Source organism: Caretta caretta, chromosome 20, assembly GCF_965140235.1.
Source record: "Caretta caretta isolate rCarCar2 chromosome 20, rCarCar1.hap1, whole genome shotgun sequence".
In the NCBI taxonomy this organism is placed as follows: Eukaryota; Metazoa; Chordata; order Testudines; family Cheloniidae; genus Caretta; species Caretta caretta.
Genome location: NC_134225.1, coordinates 4713621 through 4735264, shown reverse-complemented (window position 1 = coordinate 4735264; position 21644 = coordinate 4713621). Strand labels below are relative to the sequence as shown.

The window sequence follows — 21644 nt, the reverse complement described above, 5'->3', positions numbered from 1 at the left end:
TAATAAAAGGAGAAGAAGTAGAAGGAAAAATTCAAAACACTTGATTAACAGGCGTTTTAAATAAATGCAGGTGCTGAGCAAGTACAAATCTGGGACTAAGATACTATCACTTCCCCAAAAAGAGGGCCCATGTTTACATGATGTTGTTCACATGAGACACGACAGCAAGTAGATTTACATAAAACATAACAGAATAAAGCCCCAGTGTTGAGTATTGTCGTGGCAACACCTCAAATTCCCTATTGAGTTTGGTCCTAAATACACCATAATGTTAGTGACCTTTCAGTTAATGCCTCTGTCTTTTCCGCTCATTCATACTTCCCCATCTCACCTCACCCCTACTCCAGGAGTATCATATGTAAGATACTGGAGGTAATTGGCCCACGCTACTCAGCACTGGCAAGGCCTCAGCGGGAGTACTGCGTCCACTTCTTGGCGCCGCACTTTAAGAAAGATGTGGAAAAATTGGAAAGAGCCCAGAGAAGAGCAAAAAAAAAATAATAAAAGATCTAGAAAACGTGACAGATGAGGAAAAGGTTTTAAAAAAACGGCTGTGTTTAGTCTTGAGAAAAGAAGACTGGTTGGGAGAGGGGACAGGATAGCCATTTTCAAATATGTTAAGGGTTGTTAGAAAGAGAACAGCAATTAATTGTTCTCCACATCCACTGAAGGTAGAACAAGAAATAATTGGCTTAATCTGCAGCAAAGGAAATGTAGGTTAGATAGTAAGAAAAACTTTCCAGCTATTCAAGAAGGATAGTTACATACTGGAATAGATTTCCAAGACAGGTCGTGGAATCCCAGTGATTGGAGGTTTTTAAGAACAGGTTAGACAAACACCCGGCAAGGTATATGTGGTCCTCCCTCAGTATAAGGGCATGGACTACCTGACCTCTTGAGGTCCCTTCTAGGCCTACCTTTCTGTGATTCTATTATTATAAATGTATTTTGCAAATTAAAAATCCCCCAAAGAAAAGAACAGAGCCAAAAAGTAAAAACGAATCATGAAATAACACGACTGTTCCCAGCTTTCACTTGGATAACTTTGCTGGTATGCTGCATGTTTCTCTTCCACCTTTCCTCTGTCTTATCTATTTCAACTGTAAGCTCCTTTATGATAGGGATCGCTGCTTGCTATGTGTCTGTATCACGCCTAGCATAATGGGGCCCCGATCCTAGTAGAGGCCTCTGGGTGCTTCCTCTACAAATAATAAATGCTGATCATAAACTGAATTACTAGGAGTAAATTCTTGGCCCTCATGAAGCGAACGGCAAAAGCTCCCACTCACTTCAGTGGAGCCAGGATTTCCCCTCTTAATTTTCGTACATGCTAATTAGCACGAGATTGGCTCCAACTATTTCAGAGCGACTACAATGACTAAAAATTTCAGATGTTGCTTTCATTGGGGTGAGATTGGGCAATGAACTTTCAATGTCCAGTTCCCCATGTTATCCCAAGAAGAGCAACACCAGACAATTTACCAACTCTCGTGGTGGATACTCCATCCCTGATAACTTTCAAATCAAGACTCTGGGTTTTTCCTAAATGATCTGCTCTAAGAACTATTTTGGGGAAGATCTCCCGCCTGTGTTATACAGGAGTCACGCTAGATGATCATCATGGTCCCTTCTGGCATCAGAATCGATGGATCTACTAAAAAATATTTATTCCCATTACCTACATAAGTTATGCTTCCATCATTAAACACACACTATGTTCCCATCATACATTAGCCTGAGGTTTTATTTACCATGAGATTCCTGCTCTTCTTGAATGGCTCCCTTTGCCCGGTCTCGTTTCCTATGTTTTTGGCCATGATTCCTGTGATGTCTGTGGCTTTGTCTCACCAAAGGCATCCGTACCCCAACGTACAGTGTTCTGTGCCCTGCAACAAAGCAGAAACACATTAGTCAGTGTCACTCTTGGCCCCACAGTGCCTGTCAAGATGAATGGTGCCCATGGTATAACATTGCTCTTCATATAGCTGCTCTTCATAACTTATAATGTTAAAAGTCAGTAAAAAAAAAAAATAACACTTAGGTCAGCGTTTCTCAAACGGGTCCACGAGGGTACTCCAGGAGGTCCGCGGGCCCCGCTGATCAACTCCTCCCCGTCCCTCAACTCCTCCCTCTCCCTCCCAGAGCCTCCCTCACGCTCGGGAACAGCTGTTCAGCGGCGTGTAGGAGACACTGGGAAGGAGTGAGGACTGGGCACGCTTGTGGGAGGGGGCAGAAAGAGGAGGGGCAAGGGTGGAGCGGGGGGTGAGAAGAGGTGGAGCCTTGGGGGAAGGGGTGGAGTGGGGGCAGGACCTGGGGCTGAGCAGAGGGCTTGAGGCTCTGCAAAATATTTGACATCAAAAGGGGGTCCTCAGGTTGCTAAAGTTTGAGAACCGCTGACTTAGGTCGTACAATGATAGAGTTGAGCAAAACATCAGAATTTCATTCCAGGGGGAAATTCCAATATTTCAGCTTCTGTTTTCATCCTGAATCGGGAAAGAAAAAGTGAAATATCAAAAGTTTTCATGGACCAAAACTTTCAGGAACATTTTGATTTGGAAACATCGGACTGTTTCGTACCAAGTCAGTTCAGCATTCATCATGATGGAGTTGGCTGATGACCCAAAAATTGGCAGGGTGGTAAATAATGAAGAGAACAGGCCACTGATTCAAAGAGATGTGCATTTTCACACAGCTACATCCACATTTATACACCTAAGGACAAAGAACGCAGGCCATGCTCACAGAGTAGGGGACTCTATCCTGGGAAGCAGTGACTCTGAAAAAGATTTGGGGGTGGTGGTGGATAACCAGCTGCACATGAGCTCCTAGTGTGACTGTGGCCAAAAGAGCTAATGCAAACTTGGGATGCCTGGGTGCCGGACCTGCTGGCCGCTTCCGGGGCACAGAGTGGTGCTGGGACAGGTAGGGACTAGCCAGTCTTAGACCCGCCGCTGACCAGGAGCTGCCCGAGGTAAGCCCACGCCTCAACCCCGAGCCCCAACCTCCTGCCCCAACCTTGAGCACCCCAAACCTGGAGTGTCCTCCTGCACCCCAAACTCGTCATCCCCAGGCCCACCCCAGAGCCTGCACCCCCAGCTGGAAGCTTCACCCCCCCTGCACCCCAACCCCCAGCCCAGAGCTACTACCCACACCCTGAACCCTTCATCCCTGGCCCCATTCCAGAGCCTGCACCCCGCAGCCCAGAGCCCATACCCCCTCCTGCACTCCAACCCCCTATCTCAACCCACAGCTCCCTCCCGCACTCCAAATCCCTCGGCCCCACCCCCTAGCCTGGAGCCCCCTCCTGCACCCCAAACCCCTCATCCCCGGCCCCACCCCAGAGCCCACACCCCCCTGCACTCCAACCCCCTGCCCCAGCCCGGTGAAAGTGAGTGAGGGTGGGGGAGAGTGAGCCACCGAGGGAGGGGGAATGTAGTGGGCGGGGGCGGGGCCTCAGTAAGGGGCGGGTCAGGGGGAGGGGCCTCAGGGAAGGGGCAGGGCTAGGGTGTTCAGTTTTGTGCGCCACGGGTCTCTGGCCTGTGTTACACAAGAGGTCAGACAACATGATCACAACGGACCCTTCTGGCCTCGGAATCTATAAACTGCACCTACCGTGGGGCCCCAGTGGGAGACATCGTTCAGTTACCTTTCATTCTCGTTCTCCCATATGGCCCCAGCTCCCCAATCTGACTACATCGCCCATGATGCACTTACACTACGCAGCCTGGCCAGAGGGCAGACCACTATGCATCATGGGAGATAGAGTCTGGCAAGTGGATTGTGTAGAATAGGAGCATGAGGCTCCAAAACCGCACCGCCCAGAAGGCACTGGGGTGCCAAAGTTTAAAGTTGAACTGACTCAAACGTAAACATTTTGATTCAATTCAGCAAGCCGAAATTATTTGATTCGGGCAGAACTGATGTGAAACAAAACACTTCATTTAAATGAACCCAACAGAAAATTGGAAAACATCAGCAAAATTCGAATTCTGATTGTGCAGAAACTGCATTTTCGGTGGGAAAATATTTTCAATAGAAAATTCCCAACCAGATCTGTAAGATAGGAAAGTTTGTGTAAGAAGCAAGAGCATCAAACATACAAATCTAGCCTCCTAATTCTTTAGTCTGGACTGACAAGATGTTGTTTGCCTTTAAACTAGGTTTATTTTGGTTTGTCTTCGGCCAACTGGAAACAGGTTAAAGCTAAACAGAAATAAGCTGCTCTTAAATCAAAATAAGAATATCCACATAGAGGTTTGCATTGACTTAACTATGCGGGTTTAAAAACCGATTTAAGTAAAACCAGTGCAACTTTCTCATTTAGACAAGAACTCAGCCTATATTCTCTCAACTGCGTCAGTCAGATATCTGCAAAGGAGCCATTTTCACAGGGCCTCTTAAAGGTCATGGACTTGTTCTATTTTAGATCTGACATATCTGGTTTATTTTATTATTACAAAGTTTCAAAAACAAGGCGGCAGCTTGATTTAAAACGCCCTTAAGAAAGAAACAACCCTCTTTGCAATTTACAACTTTAATAGGACAACGATCCCAACAGCTCATTAAGCAGAGGCAGAAAGTAATTATTTTCAAAGCTTGCTTAAGGCATAGCATGAGAGGAGATTGGGCCAATCTCCTGATAATGAACTGTATTAGACAAATCACAGCCAGACACCTTAAGCATTCAAATTATTCCAGTGGCCTATCAAAGCTGGGTTTTTCTACCTGCTCGACTGAGAAAACATGGTGATTAGTCATCCCACCCCTCTACTATTTCTAATGTTGTTTCCTCTGGAGTTTTTTTGTTCCTTTATTTATAATTTTTTTTAAATATGAAAAATGTTTGCTGCCTCTCTTATTACTAATTTAAGCCCATTTTGCCAGAATTAACCTGAAATTTAATGCGATTCTCTGGCCTCTGTTATGCAAGCCGTCAGACTTGGTCATCATAGTGATCCCTCTTCTGGCTTTGAAATCTGTGAAAGCAGGGACGGGGATGAAGCAAAAATCAAAAGGTCGGGTTATATGTTGCCCTGTATTCTGGGTCATCACCGGCTCCAGTGCAAGGCAAGTGCAGAAATCTTCAGGCCAGGCGTGTTGAAGACACAGCTTGAATGGTGTATCTCCGTGCCCTGAACAACGCACACAGAGTCAGCAGAACCAAAGTGCTCTCTCTCTTCTTTTCTAAATATGTTTTGAGCCCTCACGAGGGTTGGTCTTTACTCAAAACACTAGGCTGCAATTGGACACAGCATGGAGGCAGCGCCAGACATGGCTCTGCAGCAGGGGCCCACGAGCAATGACGTCAGAGATTTGTCCACTTTGTCAGCTGGATAGTCTCTCCCTTGGCTGTTCTTCCCCACGTTCTTTCTCCCTTCCCTCTTCCACCCAGTCCTATTCCCCTCTGCATCCCCTCTCCCCTCCCTCATCTCTCTATTTAGCTAATCCCCTCCCAAAAACTCCCCACCCGGAAAAAAATCAAAACTGATGGGATTCACATGCCGTTTGCCACCCATCACCTTGATCGCTCCCACCAGGCCTACACTATGAACGTACATCAGTATAACTACGTTGCTCAGGGGTGTGAAAAATCCACACCCCTGAACGATGCAGTTGTACCGACCTAACCCCCAGTGTAGTCAGAGCCATGTCACGGAGGTGGATTAGCTACGCTGACGGGAGAAGCTCTTCCATCTGCATAGTAGCATTTTCACTGAAGCACCGATGCAGTGTTTTAAGTGTAGATCTGCCCTTATGCCCTTTTTTCCTCTCCTTAGCCGCTCTCTGCACCTCCGTCCATTGCTCTATGTTTGTATAGCACTTAGCACAATGGGGCCACGTGCTCGGTTGATCTCTATGCACAACCAAAATAATCATCACAATTAAAAACTCTCAGCAATTGACAGAATGTCCAATACAATGTGGCATTCCGTGCAAATAGGAACTCTCCTGCTTAGCATTGGGTCAGCTAATTCCTGGGTAAACTAACTGGGTTCCTATTTGTTTCTTTCCTTTGGGAGCTTCTCAGCAGAAGGAATCATAGAATCATAGAATAGAATCATAGAATATTAGGGTTGGAAGGGACCTCAGGAGGTCATCTAGTCCAACCCCCTGCTCAAAGCAGGACCAATCCCCAACTAAATCATCCCAGCCGGGGCTTTGGATCCCCAGACAAAGTTTGCACGCTGTGGTCGAACAGGTTGTGAGAAGGAACACATTTTATTCATGGATAACTTGCAAGCCGAAACAGGGCTCAGTTTGTCAAATGACAAATCACGGACTACCCACAGATTGCCCAGATCTGCTCTCAAGTCCCACTGCTTCTCTTTAGCATGAGGCCAGTTAATGGGCCAGAGTCTCATGCACACTAGCACCCCAGACTGATGGGAATGAGACTCCATTGTCTTTCACAGCTTGGGCAATGACTCTTTAAGCATTTTGTCTTCCAGCTGGTACAAAAATGTCATGCGGGTGAATTAGCATTGCAAAGTTCAACCGTGTCCAAAGAGTCTGATTCTCTGTTGTTCTGCCCTCGTGCTGCCATTTACGCCAGTGGGCGTAAAATGCTGCCAAGCCTGAATGCTGACAATTTACACCTCCCTTTGCACTGGTGTAAAGGACTGCACAATGGAACACCGGGCCTCAGGTGTGTAAGGAAAAGTAAATCTCAGCGCTAATGGAGGACGGGGGGGGGGGGGGGGGGCAATCCAATCGCAAAGAGACCGATGGAAGTTGAGTTATGGCCAATCATTTATCTGATCTGGAACTTTATTAGCCAAGAAGTACATTTACTCCAGGTTCCATCTAGCTAGACATTAACGATGTACTAGAAAAACTGCAAAATATAGTTATCAGCTGCAGGCTTGGACCTTACCTTCCAGCTCTTCTTTCTCATAATGAATATTGACGACATTACTGGTCCCACCTTGATCCACCACCGCCTCTTCATCAACTCTCTGTTTAAAAAACAACACAAAAATGTGCAACTAGATAGAAGCAATTTCCTAATTTACTCACTGTGCACAAGATTTTCAAAGTGACTTAGGAGAAGAGTGGGGTGCTATTTATCAACCAAAAGTCCTTGCTGGTGAAAAAATGCAAATTTGGTGGCATCGAAACATTGGCACAGGTCTACTTAGAAGCACAGCATGGGATTCTCAAAAGCAGTGTTGGCCTAACTCTGCTCCCACTGGTAAAACTTCAACCATGTGTCTTCCTATGTGTTTGTACAGCACCTAACATAGGGGTGGGCAAACTTTTTGGCCTGAGGGCCACATCTGGGTATGGAAATTGTATGGCGGGCCATGAATGCTCACAAAATTGGGGGTTGGGGTGCAGAGGGGAGGGTGAGGGCTCCGGCTGGGGGTGCGGGCTCTGGGGTGGGGCTGGGGATGAAGGGTTGGGGGTGCAGGAGGGTGCTCCGGGCTGGGACAGAGGGGATCAGAGGGCAGGAGGGACATCAGCACTGGGGCAGGGGGTTGGGGCAGGGGGGCAGGCTCCGGGTGGTGCTTACCTCAAGCAGCTTCCAGAAACAGCATGTCCCCCCCCTCTGGCTCCTACGCAGAGGCGCAGCCAGGCGGATGTGTGCGCTGCCCCGTCTGCAGGCACCGCTCCTGCAGCTCCCGGCCAACGGGAGGAGTAGAAGCCAGAGGGGGGATGTGCTGCTGCTTCCAGGATCCATGCGGAGTGGGGTAAGAGCCTGACCCTGTTCCGCAGCTGGAGCGGAGCAAGCCTCAGATCCCACTTCCCAGTGGGAGCTTGAGGGCTGGATTAAAACGTCTGGAGGGCCGGATGTGGCCCCCGGACCATAGTTTCCCCACCTCTGACCTACCACAATTCAACCCCCATCCTGACTGGGACCAGCAGAACTCTTGAAAAAGCAAGGAGCTCAGTGAAAGGCTGTTAGTTAAATATCAGCAACATAATGGACCGCAGCATTGCCAACCCTCATGATTTTGCTGCGAGTCTCGAGATATTTGGTGGTTTTCTTAAAGCCCTAGCAACTGGAGTCATGAGATTCTCATGCAACCACAGGTTCCTTTTTTTAAAAGCCCTCGTCATTACAGAGAAAAGCTCAAAAATGGGGGGGGGGGCAAAGTGTACCGTAAAAGTTAAGAAAAACACAAGATAAATAAATTGATCCCAACCATTTGGAGGGGATGGGGTAAAGCTCATAATTTTTAATCCAACCTCAAGCCTTGTCTATGCACAAAAGTTGGACCACTTTAACTATACCGGTATAGTTTAACCAGTACAGTTAAAGCGATAAAGCTCCCCTGGTGTGGAAGCAGGTATAATGATTTCAGTGTGCGTATACCGGTATAATTTATTCCCACATGGGATGGGGAATAAGTTATGCTGGTAGAAAGCACCTTTAAATTGGTAAAACTATGTCCACACAAGGGTCTGACTATATTGGTTAAAACAAAAAACAAAAAAAACCCACATAGAAGGGGACACAACACACACTGACCAGCGGGTCACACGTGCAGTAATTCCCAAAACGGTTCAGGCCAGAGAAAATGTTCATATCTCAAAATTCACAGGAGACAAGCTACAGAATTGAAGCTTAGCAGCAACCAATAAGGACACACACGAGTCCTTCTTGCTTCTCCCTGTCCTCGGTGTTGCGGAAAGGGGTTACCCCTTTCTGACCAAAGAAGCAAAGACCACCCGCATTTCAGACTTATGCTGCGGTTTTGGCACCTTCTGGGAAAAAACTGAACATATTTTGCCCCTCTCTTCATGATACATTTCTGCTATTAAAATTGAAAATCAATACAATTGCAAGAGTTGGCAATGCTGCTATGTGGAAACAGGAAAACTACAATGAATGTTGCTTATACATATTAATTGGCTCGAATCAAACAAGAACACTAAGCTTGATTTAAAAGCATATGTTATGTCAACATCCATAGTGCACTAACTTGTAAATGGAGAAGTAATTAACACCTCCATCTGCTTCAGAAGGGATACGCACAAGCAGCTCCTTTCTTTGTCACCCACTCCTCCACCCTTTTATCCTTGAATTGGATTTTTTTTCCTGCATGCCTTTCTGGGTGACTAGCCCTTTAAATCTGGTAGAGGCAAACAAACCACTCAGCTCTGAACCGGCCATTCTGGCTGATGTTTGCTGCATCTCACTCTCTATTACTGGATGGGGTAGCACATTCTCACAGTCCAGTCTGGACATGTGGGTGCAGCACACTGGGCATGCATGGATTTTGTTACAAAATACACTCTGTAATCAAGACCCTTGGAAAGAACAAAGTTTAGAGACTCCCACGACTTGTGTGGGGTGCCCCCAACAGATTTACAACCTCTAACAGGGAACAGGCAGCTGGAATAAGTCAACTTTTTAAAATAAAAACGCTCACCATGAGCTTGTTCCAGTTCCTTAGACCACAAGCTCTTTGGGGCAGGGATGGTCTCTTACTGGACTAGCACAATGGAGCCTAGATCTTGGTTAGGGCCTCTGGATGCAACCATACTAACAAGAAGGAGAACAGCGGAGGATTGAGGGATCCAAAAGCAAACAGCTGAACAGAAGTGGTGAGGCAGGTAGATAAGGTAAATCAGGAGGTGAACTGGAATTGTGCTGTCTGGGGCATTACCTGAGAACAGAGGGGCTATTGTAACCCAATGGTGATCATGTGTTACAGGCTCCCTTCTGTGTCTGATTCACAGAGCATATAAGCCCTAGCTTTAGCTCAAGTTATAATAGCTTATGCTTTTTCAGCTCTGGAGATCTGCAGTTCAAACCCGGCCAAAATGGCAGCTATCACTCTCTGCTTAATTTTGGCATATTTATGACAGACCCAAGTCATGTTGATGTTTTGAATGTGCTGGAGTTTCGTTAAAAAGAGAATGATAACTCCACAGAAAAAGACCTTAAATTGGAATTGTCACCTTAAATTGGTGGTGCTGGGGGTTTGTTTGTTTGTTTCTCTTTTGCATTATTATTTCAAAGGAGCAACAGCGCTTGTAAATAAGCAACTTTCATTCCTAGGAGAATCCTAGCTATGGCGACTAAAAATAACAGGAAACAGCTGAAATACCAGAGGTGGTTCCAGTCGGAGAACGAGAATTAATGCTTAGTAGCCCCCCAAGTTCCAATTTCAGAGTAAACTTGTTACTACTTTGTTGCAAGAAAGCAAATTGGTCCTATTCTGCAGAATTAATTCATGTTACCTAGCAGCAGGCTTATCATTACAAGACCAGTTGACTTTCCATTTCCTAATTACTCCTGTAACTATCTCTGCCTCTGTCTGTCCCTTCTTAGCAACAGTCACCCAGATCACCTCTGGCAAGGTTTCAGACAGGCATGGAACCACCGCAGAGAGTAAGTGGCTTCATTTCTGAGACATCATTCAGATCCTGATTAGCATTTGTCTTATCTGGCCCTTCTTCAAGGGAGCATATAAAAGCAATAGCCCTGCACCACTGTTGCAAAACTATATGTAATGCAAATTTAAACTCTTCAGCACCGGTTGTTTTTCATAGATTCATAGATATTTAGGTCAGAAGGGACCATTATGATCATCTAGTCTGACCTCCTGCACAATGCAAGCCACAGAATGTCACCCACCACTCCTGCGAAAAACTTCTCACCTATGCCTGAGCTATTGAAGTCCTCAAATCATGATTTAAAGACTTCAAGGAGCAGAGAATCCTCCAGCAAGTGACCCGTGCCCCATGCTACAGAGGAAGGCAAAAAACCTCCAGGGCCTCTTCCAATCTGCCCTGGAGGAAAATTCCTTCCCGACCCCAAATATGACAATCAGCTAAACCCTGAGCATATGGGCAAGATTCACCAGCCAGATACTACAGAAAATTCTTTCCAATTAAAGCCTTCAGTGGTATTGCCTGCCCTTTACATTCCTGCCTGAGCTAGCATTTGCAAAGAGGTCTGACCAAGGTGGGAGAGGCTCACTGTACTCAAGACCGTGGATATCACATTTATGTAGCCCATTCCCAGACTTGCTGTTCAGGTACATCACCCACATATTCAAGTATCAGGAGGGTAGCCGTGTTAGTCTGCATCCACAAAAACAATGAGGAGTCTGGTACCACCGGACTCCTCCACATGTTCAAGGATGTCAATTGCATGCCGACCAAAACATGCCACCTTCGAACGCATAGAGTGGATGAAATAACCCATGTGACGTACACTACACATCAGCCGATCATGGAAATAGGACGGTGAGCTGCACACCTCACCTCAGTGCATTGCACCCTTTTATGAATCCAATGCAATTTAACTAACAAAGCAGATACAGTGCAACAGCCACTAAAGCTGCTAAAACAGTCTGCAGCAACGCTGCACCGTGTGGCTTCGGCGAACCCTTTGCCTTGTATTTGCTAATGAAAAGAATCACTATTGCTGGGAGTTAAAACAGCAGTGGTTGCCATTTAAACAGTCAATATTTGCCACCTGATACCACAGGGTCAATATATTTATTAACTTCCTTAGTTCTCAGAGGAAACTGTGGTAATGTGGTAGCTGTTGGCAAATATTGACTTGGGGCCAACTCAGAGGTGAGTCAAAGGGAATCTAACTGGGTATAATTCACACCTTTTCCCAACCCCTTCTATGTGTAACTTAGATCAGTTTGGATCCCCTTACACTGGGGTAGACTAAATGTGTGAAATTCAGAAGTGATGTGTAAAACATTGGTAAATGGGTGTGAATCTAAAGCCAGATCTACACTAGGAACTTTTGCTGGTAATGTAATGTCTACAGGGGTGTGATTTGTGGGTGGGTAGGTTTTTTTTTTGGGGGGGGGGGGGTTCAGCTCACGAAAGCTTATGCTCAAATAAATTGGTTAGTCTCTAAGGTGCCACAAGTCCTCCTTTTCTTTTTGCGAATACACACTAACACGGCTGCTACTCTGAAACCTGAATATCGTCAGGTGTTTTTGTGGGTATCACGGCGGAGGAGAGTGAAGCTAGGTCTATGCTAGCAGATTTGCTGCCACGCCGACAAAGCTTTTCCGGCGTGGACCTGGGCTAAGTAAGGAAAAAGATCAGCCTCGAGACGCAGTGAGAACTTCCCACGAGCACTAATGCCAGGGGTGTCTGTTCACAAGGCGCTGCTTGGATTTCTCCGACACCACAGATCGGCCGCTAGGTCTCTGCGATTACTGCTTTAAAATCTAGTACATGAGGAACAGATCAAACAGGAAACCCAGACTTGAGCTTAGCACGAAGCAAGTCAGGAGCTGTCATTCTGAGGCCCCCTAATGCTTATACCCCGGGGATGGCTGCAGTATAAACAGCCTGATCCTGTTCCAAACTTTGGGCCAGATTCTACCATTAAGGCCCAGACTTGAGTAAGGGGGAGTCCAGCTGTTGTGCACCCCACCCCCACCGCAAAAGAGGGTTCACCTTCTGCTCAACTCTGCAGCCAACCAGCTGCATCGGATGGCCCTCGGCTCTAACTCCTCCCTGCGCCTTTTAGGGTCTGATCCTACTGCACCACTGAAGTCAAAGGATTCCAATGGGCACAGATTAGACTCCTGAGAGCGGCCCAGGCGCTGAAAAGCCCTTGTGACTGGGAGAATGTAAGCACCCAGTTGGATAAGCAGAGACATTTCATCCAGCAGGGCTGTGACTCCTGGCTCCTTTCACCAGCACTTTGGCCCTGATCTGTAACCGATTTCTATGGCAGTTAGGAGCCTAAATACCTTTGAGGGTCTGGTCCTAAATCCCTATAAAGAGAAAAATTCCAAGAGCTCGAATCACTGGGCGATTTGGAGAAGTTAGCAGCCTAACAGGAGGCTATTGCCGAAATACGATAGTCAATATTCCTGATCAATCAAGGACAATCTTGAAGGGTAGAGTCATAGTTAGAGGGGAGAAAGTTACCTACAGCACAGGAATAACTGTCATTGGCAGGGGAGTGTTTTCGTAGCCCCTGCCCTGCTTTGAGAAGTGGTTGCAGCATGTTACGGAAGCGAGAACAGGAGTTCTCAATTCTCACAGGGCAGCAGAGGAAAGCTGGGGCACATGTAACATTTCTCCAGCGGTAACAAACGGCCTAATCACCTGCTCCCCCAGAGAAATCCCAGGGAATGACAGGAAACCTACACAGTTCTTTCCATAATCTCCTACTAAGCATGCCCTTAAGGGGGAAGTTTGGTCAGGACTTTACACCTTTTCTAGGTGGCAAATCCTCTCAACCTCAACAGAAGTTTGTGGACACTGAATCCTATCATATGAGCGTTATGAAGGTGCATAACCCGGACCTGAACCAGGGGACTGGGACCCGGAAATGTCAGAACCCCCAAATAAAGGTACCCCCTTTATTACTCTCAGGGAGTCTCTGCTTTGTAGCAGCTGTCAGACACACATCTATCTAGTAAAAAGAAAAGGAGTACTTGTGGCACCTTAGAGACTAACCAATTTATTTGAGCATGAGATTTTGTGAGCTACAGCTCACTTCATCGGATGCATACTCTGGAAACTGCAGAAGACATTATATACACAGAGAATTTCATGGTCTCTGTGTATATAATGTCTTCTGCAGTTTCCAGAGTATGCATCCGATGAAGTGAGCTGTAGCTCACAAAAGCTCATGCTCAAATAAATTGGTTAGTCTCTAAGGTGCCACAAGTACTCCTTTTCTTTTTGCGAATACAGACTAACATGGCTGTTACTCTGAAATCTATCTAGTACATCCTCTATTCAGGATATTCAATGCAGGATTCTAGCCGCATGAACTAACTGCATACTTACATTGGTCCTTATTCCTTCAACATTCCCTTTGCTGTACTAAATTGCCGGAGCCCTTTCCTTCTTCCCCTTTTCTATTCTCCTAACACCCGCTGCTGTCTATATCCCTTTGAAATGTTCTCAGACATTTTGCTTCCAATGCAACACCTCTCTCTTTCTTCCCCGCTCCTGCTGAGAAGCTAGCGCATTTCACTTCCTAAAGTGATCATGAGGTTTGCCACTGGTTTTTTATATTTTATTAGTAACATTATTCTTTTTAAAATCCCCATCCTGTTAGCGGCAGCCCAAGCATCTACTACCTGCAGTTCCTCCGATGTCATGGTGGTTTTCAATTCGGCCACAAGGCTGCGAAGTTAGTCAATCCCCTTTTGTATTCAATTCAGTGTCCAGATCAGACCTAGGACCAAATTCACCACAGGTATCGCTGAATTCAGCCCCTAGTTTGCTGCATGCTCCATTTGAGCCACAGGGATAGAGGGCAACTTTACAGCAATCACTTTTGATTAAAAAAGAAAAAGAAGCCAACTTAAAACTTGATTAGCCCTTAAATACTTCGATCCTAGTCGTTGCGCCAATGGGGGGGAGGGGGGGGAACAATGGTCACTTAAATACTACTCTAGTTAGTCCACCTGGTAACCCCTAAGAGGCATATGACTCTCCGCTCTGGTGACAAATGGCCCAGCATGGCAAACAGCAAGTGGGGGGTTGATTCTACTGGCTTCTGAAAATACGCATCACAGCCAGAAAGGTTCTATGCGGTTTTTAAAAGATATTGCACCTGAATCCAAGAGATCTGTGGAATGGGTCCATCCCAGATGGCATTTACATGGATGCTATATCCTTCAGAGCAAGCACGGCCATCACCACAACAAAATTCAAGAGAGTTTTCTTTCCACTTAGTTTAAAATCTCTTTGATACATAGGCTTCTTGAACTTGGTTCCCGTGACAGGAGTTTTTGCATAGAGTCAGCCTGGAGAAAGGCCTCTGTGGGCTTGTCTTGACTGAAATCAAACGAAAGACTGAAAAATAAAGCTACAGACTTGTGGACCTACCAAAGAACTCGCATAGCATGCAGGGAGGAAGATGTTGGGGGCATGGCCAGAGCATATAGCACTCCACCCATCCTGAACTGGTATAGATTAGAGCAACCCCTAGGCTGCTTTAATTATCCTGGGGGCACAAATCTGTTCTAAAAACCAGGGAGCCATAAATGGCACTGTCCGCTACTGCATATAGCAGAAAGTTTTTGAATAAGTGTTAAAAGCCCCAGCATGCCAAGGGTAAGAGGCACATTCAGCAGAGGTAATACATTTAAAGCTAGAGGGGGTCAAAAAAAATTCCGATAGAAAAGTTTTCTTTCGGAAAGTGCTGATCTGACAAAAATCAAAATGTTTTGCATGAACATCTCAATTTCGTCAACATTTTCAACAAAAAATTATCAAAATGTTCCGTTTTGATACGGTTGGAGTGGTTCATTTTGATACAGTGTCTCCGCTAACCGGTGTGCCAGGCTGCCAGGCCCCTCTGGGTTGTTTCACTCACAATAGACACAGTCCATTTCTTTTCCCCATGTGGATCTTTAATCTTTAGAGTCTCAGCATCGCAGACACAGTACAGGCAGGCATCAAGAGAAGCCTTCCACCCAACTTTCTCTACCACACCCAGCTCATTCTCTGTTCTCCCCACTTACTTCCTGTTCCTGCCAATTATATATCTTCCCTTATTGAGCTAATTACCTCATTAGCCCAAGTATCAACAATCTCCACATAACGGGTTAATTGCCTGCAATCGTCTCTGTTAGCAGCTATCTAAGTGACTAGGATACTACAAAAAGAAAAGGAGGACTTGTGGCACCTTAGATGTCAGTGGAAAATGGGTATTGTTTCATGTTCTCTGTGTATATAAATCTCCTCACTGTATTTTCCACTGAATGCACCCGATGAAGTGAGCTGTAGCTCACAAAATCTTAGGCTCAAATAAAATTGTTAGTCTCTAAGGTGCCACAAGTCCTCCTTTTCTTTTTGCGGATACAGAGTAACACGGCTGCTACTCTGAAACCTAGGATACAGCTACCATTCTGTCACATACAGTCAAAGTATTTCATTTTGTACATAATATTACATATAATATTTAATTTATTGTATATAATATGAGATTAAATTGATAAAGTCAAAATGAAACACTTCGCCCTTTAGCTAAATGAAACATTCCAAGAAGGTTGTTTCAATACTTCCAAAATGACATTTTTCTAAATTTTCATTTCAAAGGGAAAATTTGAAACTTCAAATTTTTTTTTTGATTCGGGACAAAAAGGAAATTTCTAAATGTCAGAATTTCCCATGGAACAGAAATTCTGAGTTTCAACCATCTCTATTTAAAATCCATCCTTTCTTTTCAGATTGCCTGAAGTCAGACGGGTGGTTCCTGCTTCATTGAGTCTCCCAGCATGCATTGTGCAGGTGATGCAATAACTTCCACAGAGCCCCAGTCGAATATGAACCTGGCATATACAGGGATAATCCAATCACTTATTTATACTGTGCTCATCTCCTCTCTCTCACAAGTGATAAATTACTTCTCTTTCTTTAAGCACGGCTAATTAGTTATATGCTACAAATTCACTTCTTGTAATGGGCTGGCTTACTCCTACTCAGGACCAAGATCAACTGCCCAGCTTTAAAGGAAATGCGACACTTAGTGTAAAATGACCTGGTACATGAAAACGACACCAAGGTCTAATCAATTAAAATCAGGTCATGATTCAGTCTCAGATCCCGGCTGCATTTTTATTATTTAACAGTAAAACCTCAAAAGGAAACAACTGAAGAAACGGAAGAGGCAATCTGCAAGAAGTAATAAAAAGAAAGAAAGTATTATGGTCAACTGTTATGTTTCACGGCATACACACAAAGAAGTTAGATAAAAATATGAAATACTCTTGTTGGAAGGTTGCAACATAACACGACTCTCTTCCTTAGAATTCAGACTGATAAGAACAAGAACCCACAAGCATAGACCAAGCAGGCTGTTCCACACAAGAGAGAGACACAACTCAACACACCTTATTCTAGCTAGAGTCTGCTGAACTGACTCAGACGCATCCTTGCTTCCCTGCAGAGCCCCTCACCATGCAAGCAGGATCAGGAAAGCCCTTACAAATTAAAGTGACAGCTTACAATTCCAGCACAGTTTTCAAATATTCCACACCAACTGTTTCAAATTTAGGAGCCTAAACGTAATCAGGTAGGGCCCCACAATTGGAGCTAGATTTCCAAAAGAACACAAATCCCGTCTAGACACCTAAATAAAGCTATTCATTGTATGAAAAATTCTACTATTATGACTTTTTGTCCTGTTTTGGGATGAAAACAAATTTTGAAATACCAGAATTTCCCACGAGACAGAAATTCTGATATTGGATCAGCTCTCATATAAACAGAAAGGGGAACAGGCCAGTTTACACTCATTATTCACACTGGGCAAAAAGTTCAAGCATCATAAATGCTGAACAATTGCAATACAATGGTTACAATAATTTAACAATAGATTAAGGCGTGATTACTAGGGCTAGTTGAAAATTTTCCATCTACTTTTTTTTGATGGGACATTGGGTTTTCAACTCAACTAACAGTTTTGCATAAAGTGTCTGCTTTCCTCAAAAAAATTCAGTTTTTCATTGGGACACTGGCCATTTTGACAAGTATCAGGGGGTAGCCGTGTTCGTCTGTATCCACAAAAACAACAAGGAGTCCGGTGGCACCTTAAAGACTAACCGATTTATTTGGGCATAAGCTTTCATGGGTAAAAAACCCCACTTCTTCAGGTGCATTCAGATGACCATTTTGAAACATTTTGGGGGGGGGGGGGGTTGGTTTCAACAAAAAGTTATAATTTTCTGCCAAAAGTTTTGATGACACATTTTTTGCTTTGAATCAAACTTTTCAAGGGGCGGGGGGGAGGGACATTTTTCAAACACTTCTCATCATTAGTAAGACCGGGAAATAATTATTTTTATGTAAGATTTTAATCCTGACTTTAAAATGACAAACAGGTTGTGGTGATGCTCAGTTGCATAAAATTTGCAATGAAAGACCGCTGCCATTTGGAACAATTTCTCTCTCCTGCTATAAATACTTTCCGATGAGATAGATCTTTTAAAAATCAATGCAATCGCTCTCACAAAGTGTCTGGAGGTACAATAGGCAATTCTCAGAAAGAATCCTGGCTGATGAAGGGAAATGTTTATGAATTATTCCAGAACCAATAAAGCTGGTCTAAACAGGGACTTTCTCCTGAGTGACCTCAGGCTTTCCCAGATCTGAGAGGAACTCAATAAATCATCCTCTTTATCCACAGGAAGCTAATAAAAGAGGACTGAATCGAAACTGGATGCAAGCAGCGTGTGAGGATAAATCCATTAAAGATTAGATACTACAGTAATGGAGGCCAGATAAGTACGTTCGATTCCTTGGTCACTGTCAGTCTGGTTTTAGATCTGGAAATCTAAGTGCTCGGTTCCCAGTCACCTTGGTATAGAATGCCTGGTGTATGATACAGAGAAGACACTGGCTAGTGATTTATTCTTAGCAATGTACCAGGATCAGAGATCCATGCTGATGTTTTTTTAAAGACTTAGCAGCCGTCTTGGTTACTACTGGACATAAGATGACGTAGATTCTACTGCAAACTCTGGAAGGTGTAGATGGTACTCTGCTTGCTTCCTAGAGAAATCCCAGAGCGCAACAACTGGCATTTTTTCATCCACCATGAAGGGTCTATTGTCCCAGCATTTCACAGTGTTCTATTGTCACTTGTCACTATGCAGTTCTCTGTCCCTCATCTAACCTTGAAAATGTCCCACCCATGCTACCCTAGTGTCATGTTGACACAGGTATAAGGCTCAGTCCAGATTAAGATGGCAGTGATGTTAATTAAGGGAAGCAACCACAGAATATGGCAGGATTAGGGCCCACTCCCATGACTGAAGGGTGTGGCCATAATTTGCCAAAAAGGGTCACAATCTTGGAGGAGGAGGGTGGACTAGAGAGTCAAGGTGGTCCATTGGACAGTGCACTGGACTGGGAGCCAGGAGACGTGGACTCTGCTCCCAACTCTGCTGATGTCCTGCTGTGTGATGTTGGGGAAGTCACCACCTGTTTCCCCTCCCACCCCTTGTCTGTCTTGTCTAAGTTCTGCAGGAAAAGGACAGTCTCTTGCTATGTGGATGCACAGTGCTTAGTATAATGGGATTCTGATCTCAGGGCTTCCAGGTGCTACTTTAATACAAACAATAAATAATATTAAGTGACCACATGCATCAAACTTAGAGGCCGTTAAAAAAAACGTAGCCCTAAAAGGGGATGCACGCTCTTCTGAGCAGACTTTTGAATAGGTTATGATTGGTTATTATATTGAGGGATTTAGCAATCTAATAAAGCTGCAATATTATGACCTTTGCAACAACACAACCTATTCAGAAATCTATTATCCTGCCTCCACTTCCTGACAGATGCAAACAGTTTTTGTCATCCTCCCTTGATCTCCCTTGGATATCTTCAGTTTGTGTAATTCTCTCTCAGGCTGTATGGCTGAGAATTCAGACTCCCTCAGCAGGCGTCCAGGACTCGAAGCCTTGATTCTTAGAGCTAAGTAAGCCGGTCTTTGAACAGCAGTCAGCCAGGGAATTTGCTATTATCCAAACAGAACAGATTTTTCTAGCTTTTTGGCTCTGTGCCTGCTACTTTCACAAGTTTGTCATCCTTCTGATTCCCTAAAATAAACATTTGATGCAGAAGTTTCCATAAAACGGAATATTAAACTTGCCTAACCCTTTGGAAAATACCAGAGTGCAGCTGATCCTATTAACTCTTTAAGCAGCTTTTTGGTTTCATAAGTTGCTAGCCAAAATTTTTCACCCAGGAGTGCCTAAGCTAGGCTTCCGAATTCACAGTTGGCCATCTAAATACAAGTAGCCTGATTTTCAAAAGTTCTCAGCACCCACAAATCCAGCCGAAGCCCCTGGAGTTTGCCAATGCTCCACACCTCTGAAAATCAGGCCGTCTTTATCTAGCTGCCCGCGTATGAATTTAGGAGCCTAATTTCAAGCACTCGGTTTTGAAAACATTGCCCATTCTATCCAGTCATATGCAACACCCTGCACTAGATGTAGAAAAATGCTGAATCTCAACCACTATCGCTAATCAAATTAAAAACGAGGCTTCTCTCTCAAGCACCGTGTTGCAATGCCTTTGGATGCTCACTGCTGCAGCGTAGTTTGTCTGTCTAGTGTAAAGCTGCCGGACAGTTGCTATAATCATCCGATGAAGTGAGCTGTAGCTCGCGAAAGCTTATGCTCAAATAAATTGGTTAGTCTCTAAGGTGCCACAAGTCCTCCTGTATCCGCAAAAAGAAAAGGAGGACTTGTGGCACCTTAGAGACTAACCAATTTATTTGAGCATGAGCTTTCGCGAGCTACAGCTCACTTCATCGGATGCATGCCTATGAAGTGAGCTGTAGCTCACGAAAGCTCATGCTCAAATAAATTGGTTAGTCTCTAAGGTGCCACAAGTCCTCCTGTTCTTTTTGCGAATACAAACTAACAAGGCTGCTACTCTGAAATTTATAATCTCTGGATATCCTTGTTGCACGGTTCAGTTATCACGCTGTGGCAGGCTCAATGAACCACAATGGCTGACTGCTGTTCCCTGTTGGAATGACCTTTTCCAACCTGTGTTGCAAGGCCAGATTTGCCTTAACAGCTGGCGGGTATGCCCAGCTTTTCTTCACCAAACGTCTTCTTTTGCCCAGGAGGCCAGTTACGCTAGCAGCTCTACTGGGCCTTTTCTAACAGAATGGACAACACGACGTGTAACCTTCAATTAAACCATATACCTACGTGGGCAAATGAAAGTGACTTGAACAGCAGCCTGACTTGCTGGTTCACATGGATAACTTCAGCAATCAACAGGCAGAGAAGAAAGCAAAGAAACCATTAGAGAAGAATTAATTGATATTCCAGCTTGGCCATCTGGGAGGATGGAACCACTTCTCTCACTTACACACCATCAAAAGCTTTCAGGGAAAAGAAAAAAAAAGAGCAGGATCAATCAAATAAGGAAAGAGTTTATCAGGAAATCTGCCCCAACATCAACCAGTAATGTGACGTGCGAAGACTGTTATTGAATAAGGATATTATGGTCGTGCTCTGGGGTGGTCCCCAGTCCTGATCTGCTAGGCACGATACAGACATAGCAAAGTTTCCTGCTCCAAACAATTTATAATCTAAGAACAGAGGCTATTCTGCCCCACTCAGTAAAACACACGGGAAAGATAAACTAAGCTGACAATGTTCCAACTGTCCATTCCCACAGGCCATCTTCTGTGTTACTGAAAACTTTCAAAAACCTTGAGGAAGGAGCACAATTTTAAGGATTAGAGCACCAAATGAGGAACTCGAGATACCTAATTTCTTTCCTGGCTCTGCCACTGCACTGCTGTGGGCAAGTCACTTTCAAAGAATCATAGAATATCAGGGTTGGAAGGGACCCCAGAAGGTCATCTAGTCCAACCCCCTGCTCGAAGCAGGACCAATTCCCAGTTAAATCATCCCAGCCAGGGCTTTGTCGAGCCTGACCTTAAAAACTTCTAAGGAAGGAGATTCTACCACCTCCCTAGGTAACGCATTCCAGTGTTTCACCACCCTCCTAGTGAAGAAGTTTTTCCTAATATCCAACCTAAACCTCCCCCACTGCAACTTGAGACCATTACTCCTTGTCCTGTCCTCTTCTACCACTGAGAATAGTCTAGAACCATCCTCTCTGGAACCACCTCTCAGGTAGTTGAAAGCAGCTATCAAATCCCCTCTCATTCTTCTCTTCTGCAGACTAAACAATCCCAGTTCCCTCAGCCT

General features: G+C 44.8%; 1 protein-coding gene across 2 annotated transcripts in view; it reads right to left on the bottom strand.

Annotated features, from left to right (window-relative positions):
- Positions 1-21644, bottom strand: part of SLC4A8 (solute carrier family 4 member 8) — a 75595-nt gene that overhangs the window by 45239 nt on the left and 8712 nt on the right. For both annotated transcript variants that reach the window (XR_007354052.2, XM_048831786.2), the window contains exons 2-3: positions 6875-6956; positions 1752-1886 (exon numbers count right to left, since the gene is read on the bottom strand). Coding sequence is in view for 1 of the 2 variants with exons in the window: in XM_048831786.2 (XP_048687743.2) it covers positions 1752-1886; positions 6875-6956 (217 nt within the window). In the remaining variant the exon portion in view is untranslated. The remainder of the gene's footprint in view (positions 1-1751; positions 1887-6874; positions 6957-21644) is intronic.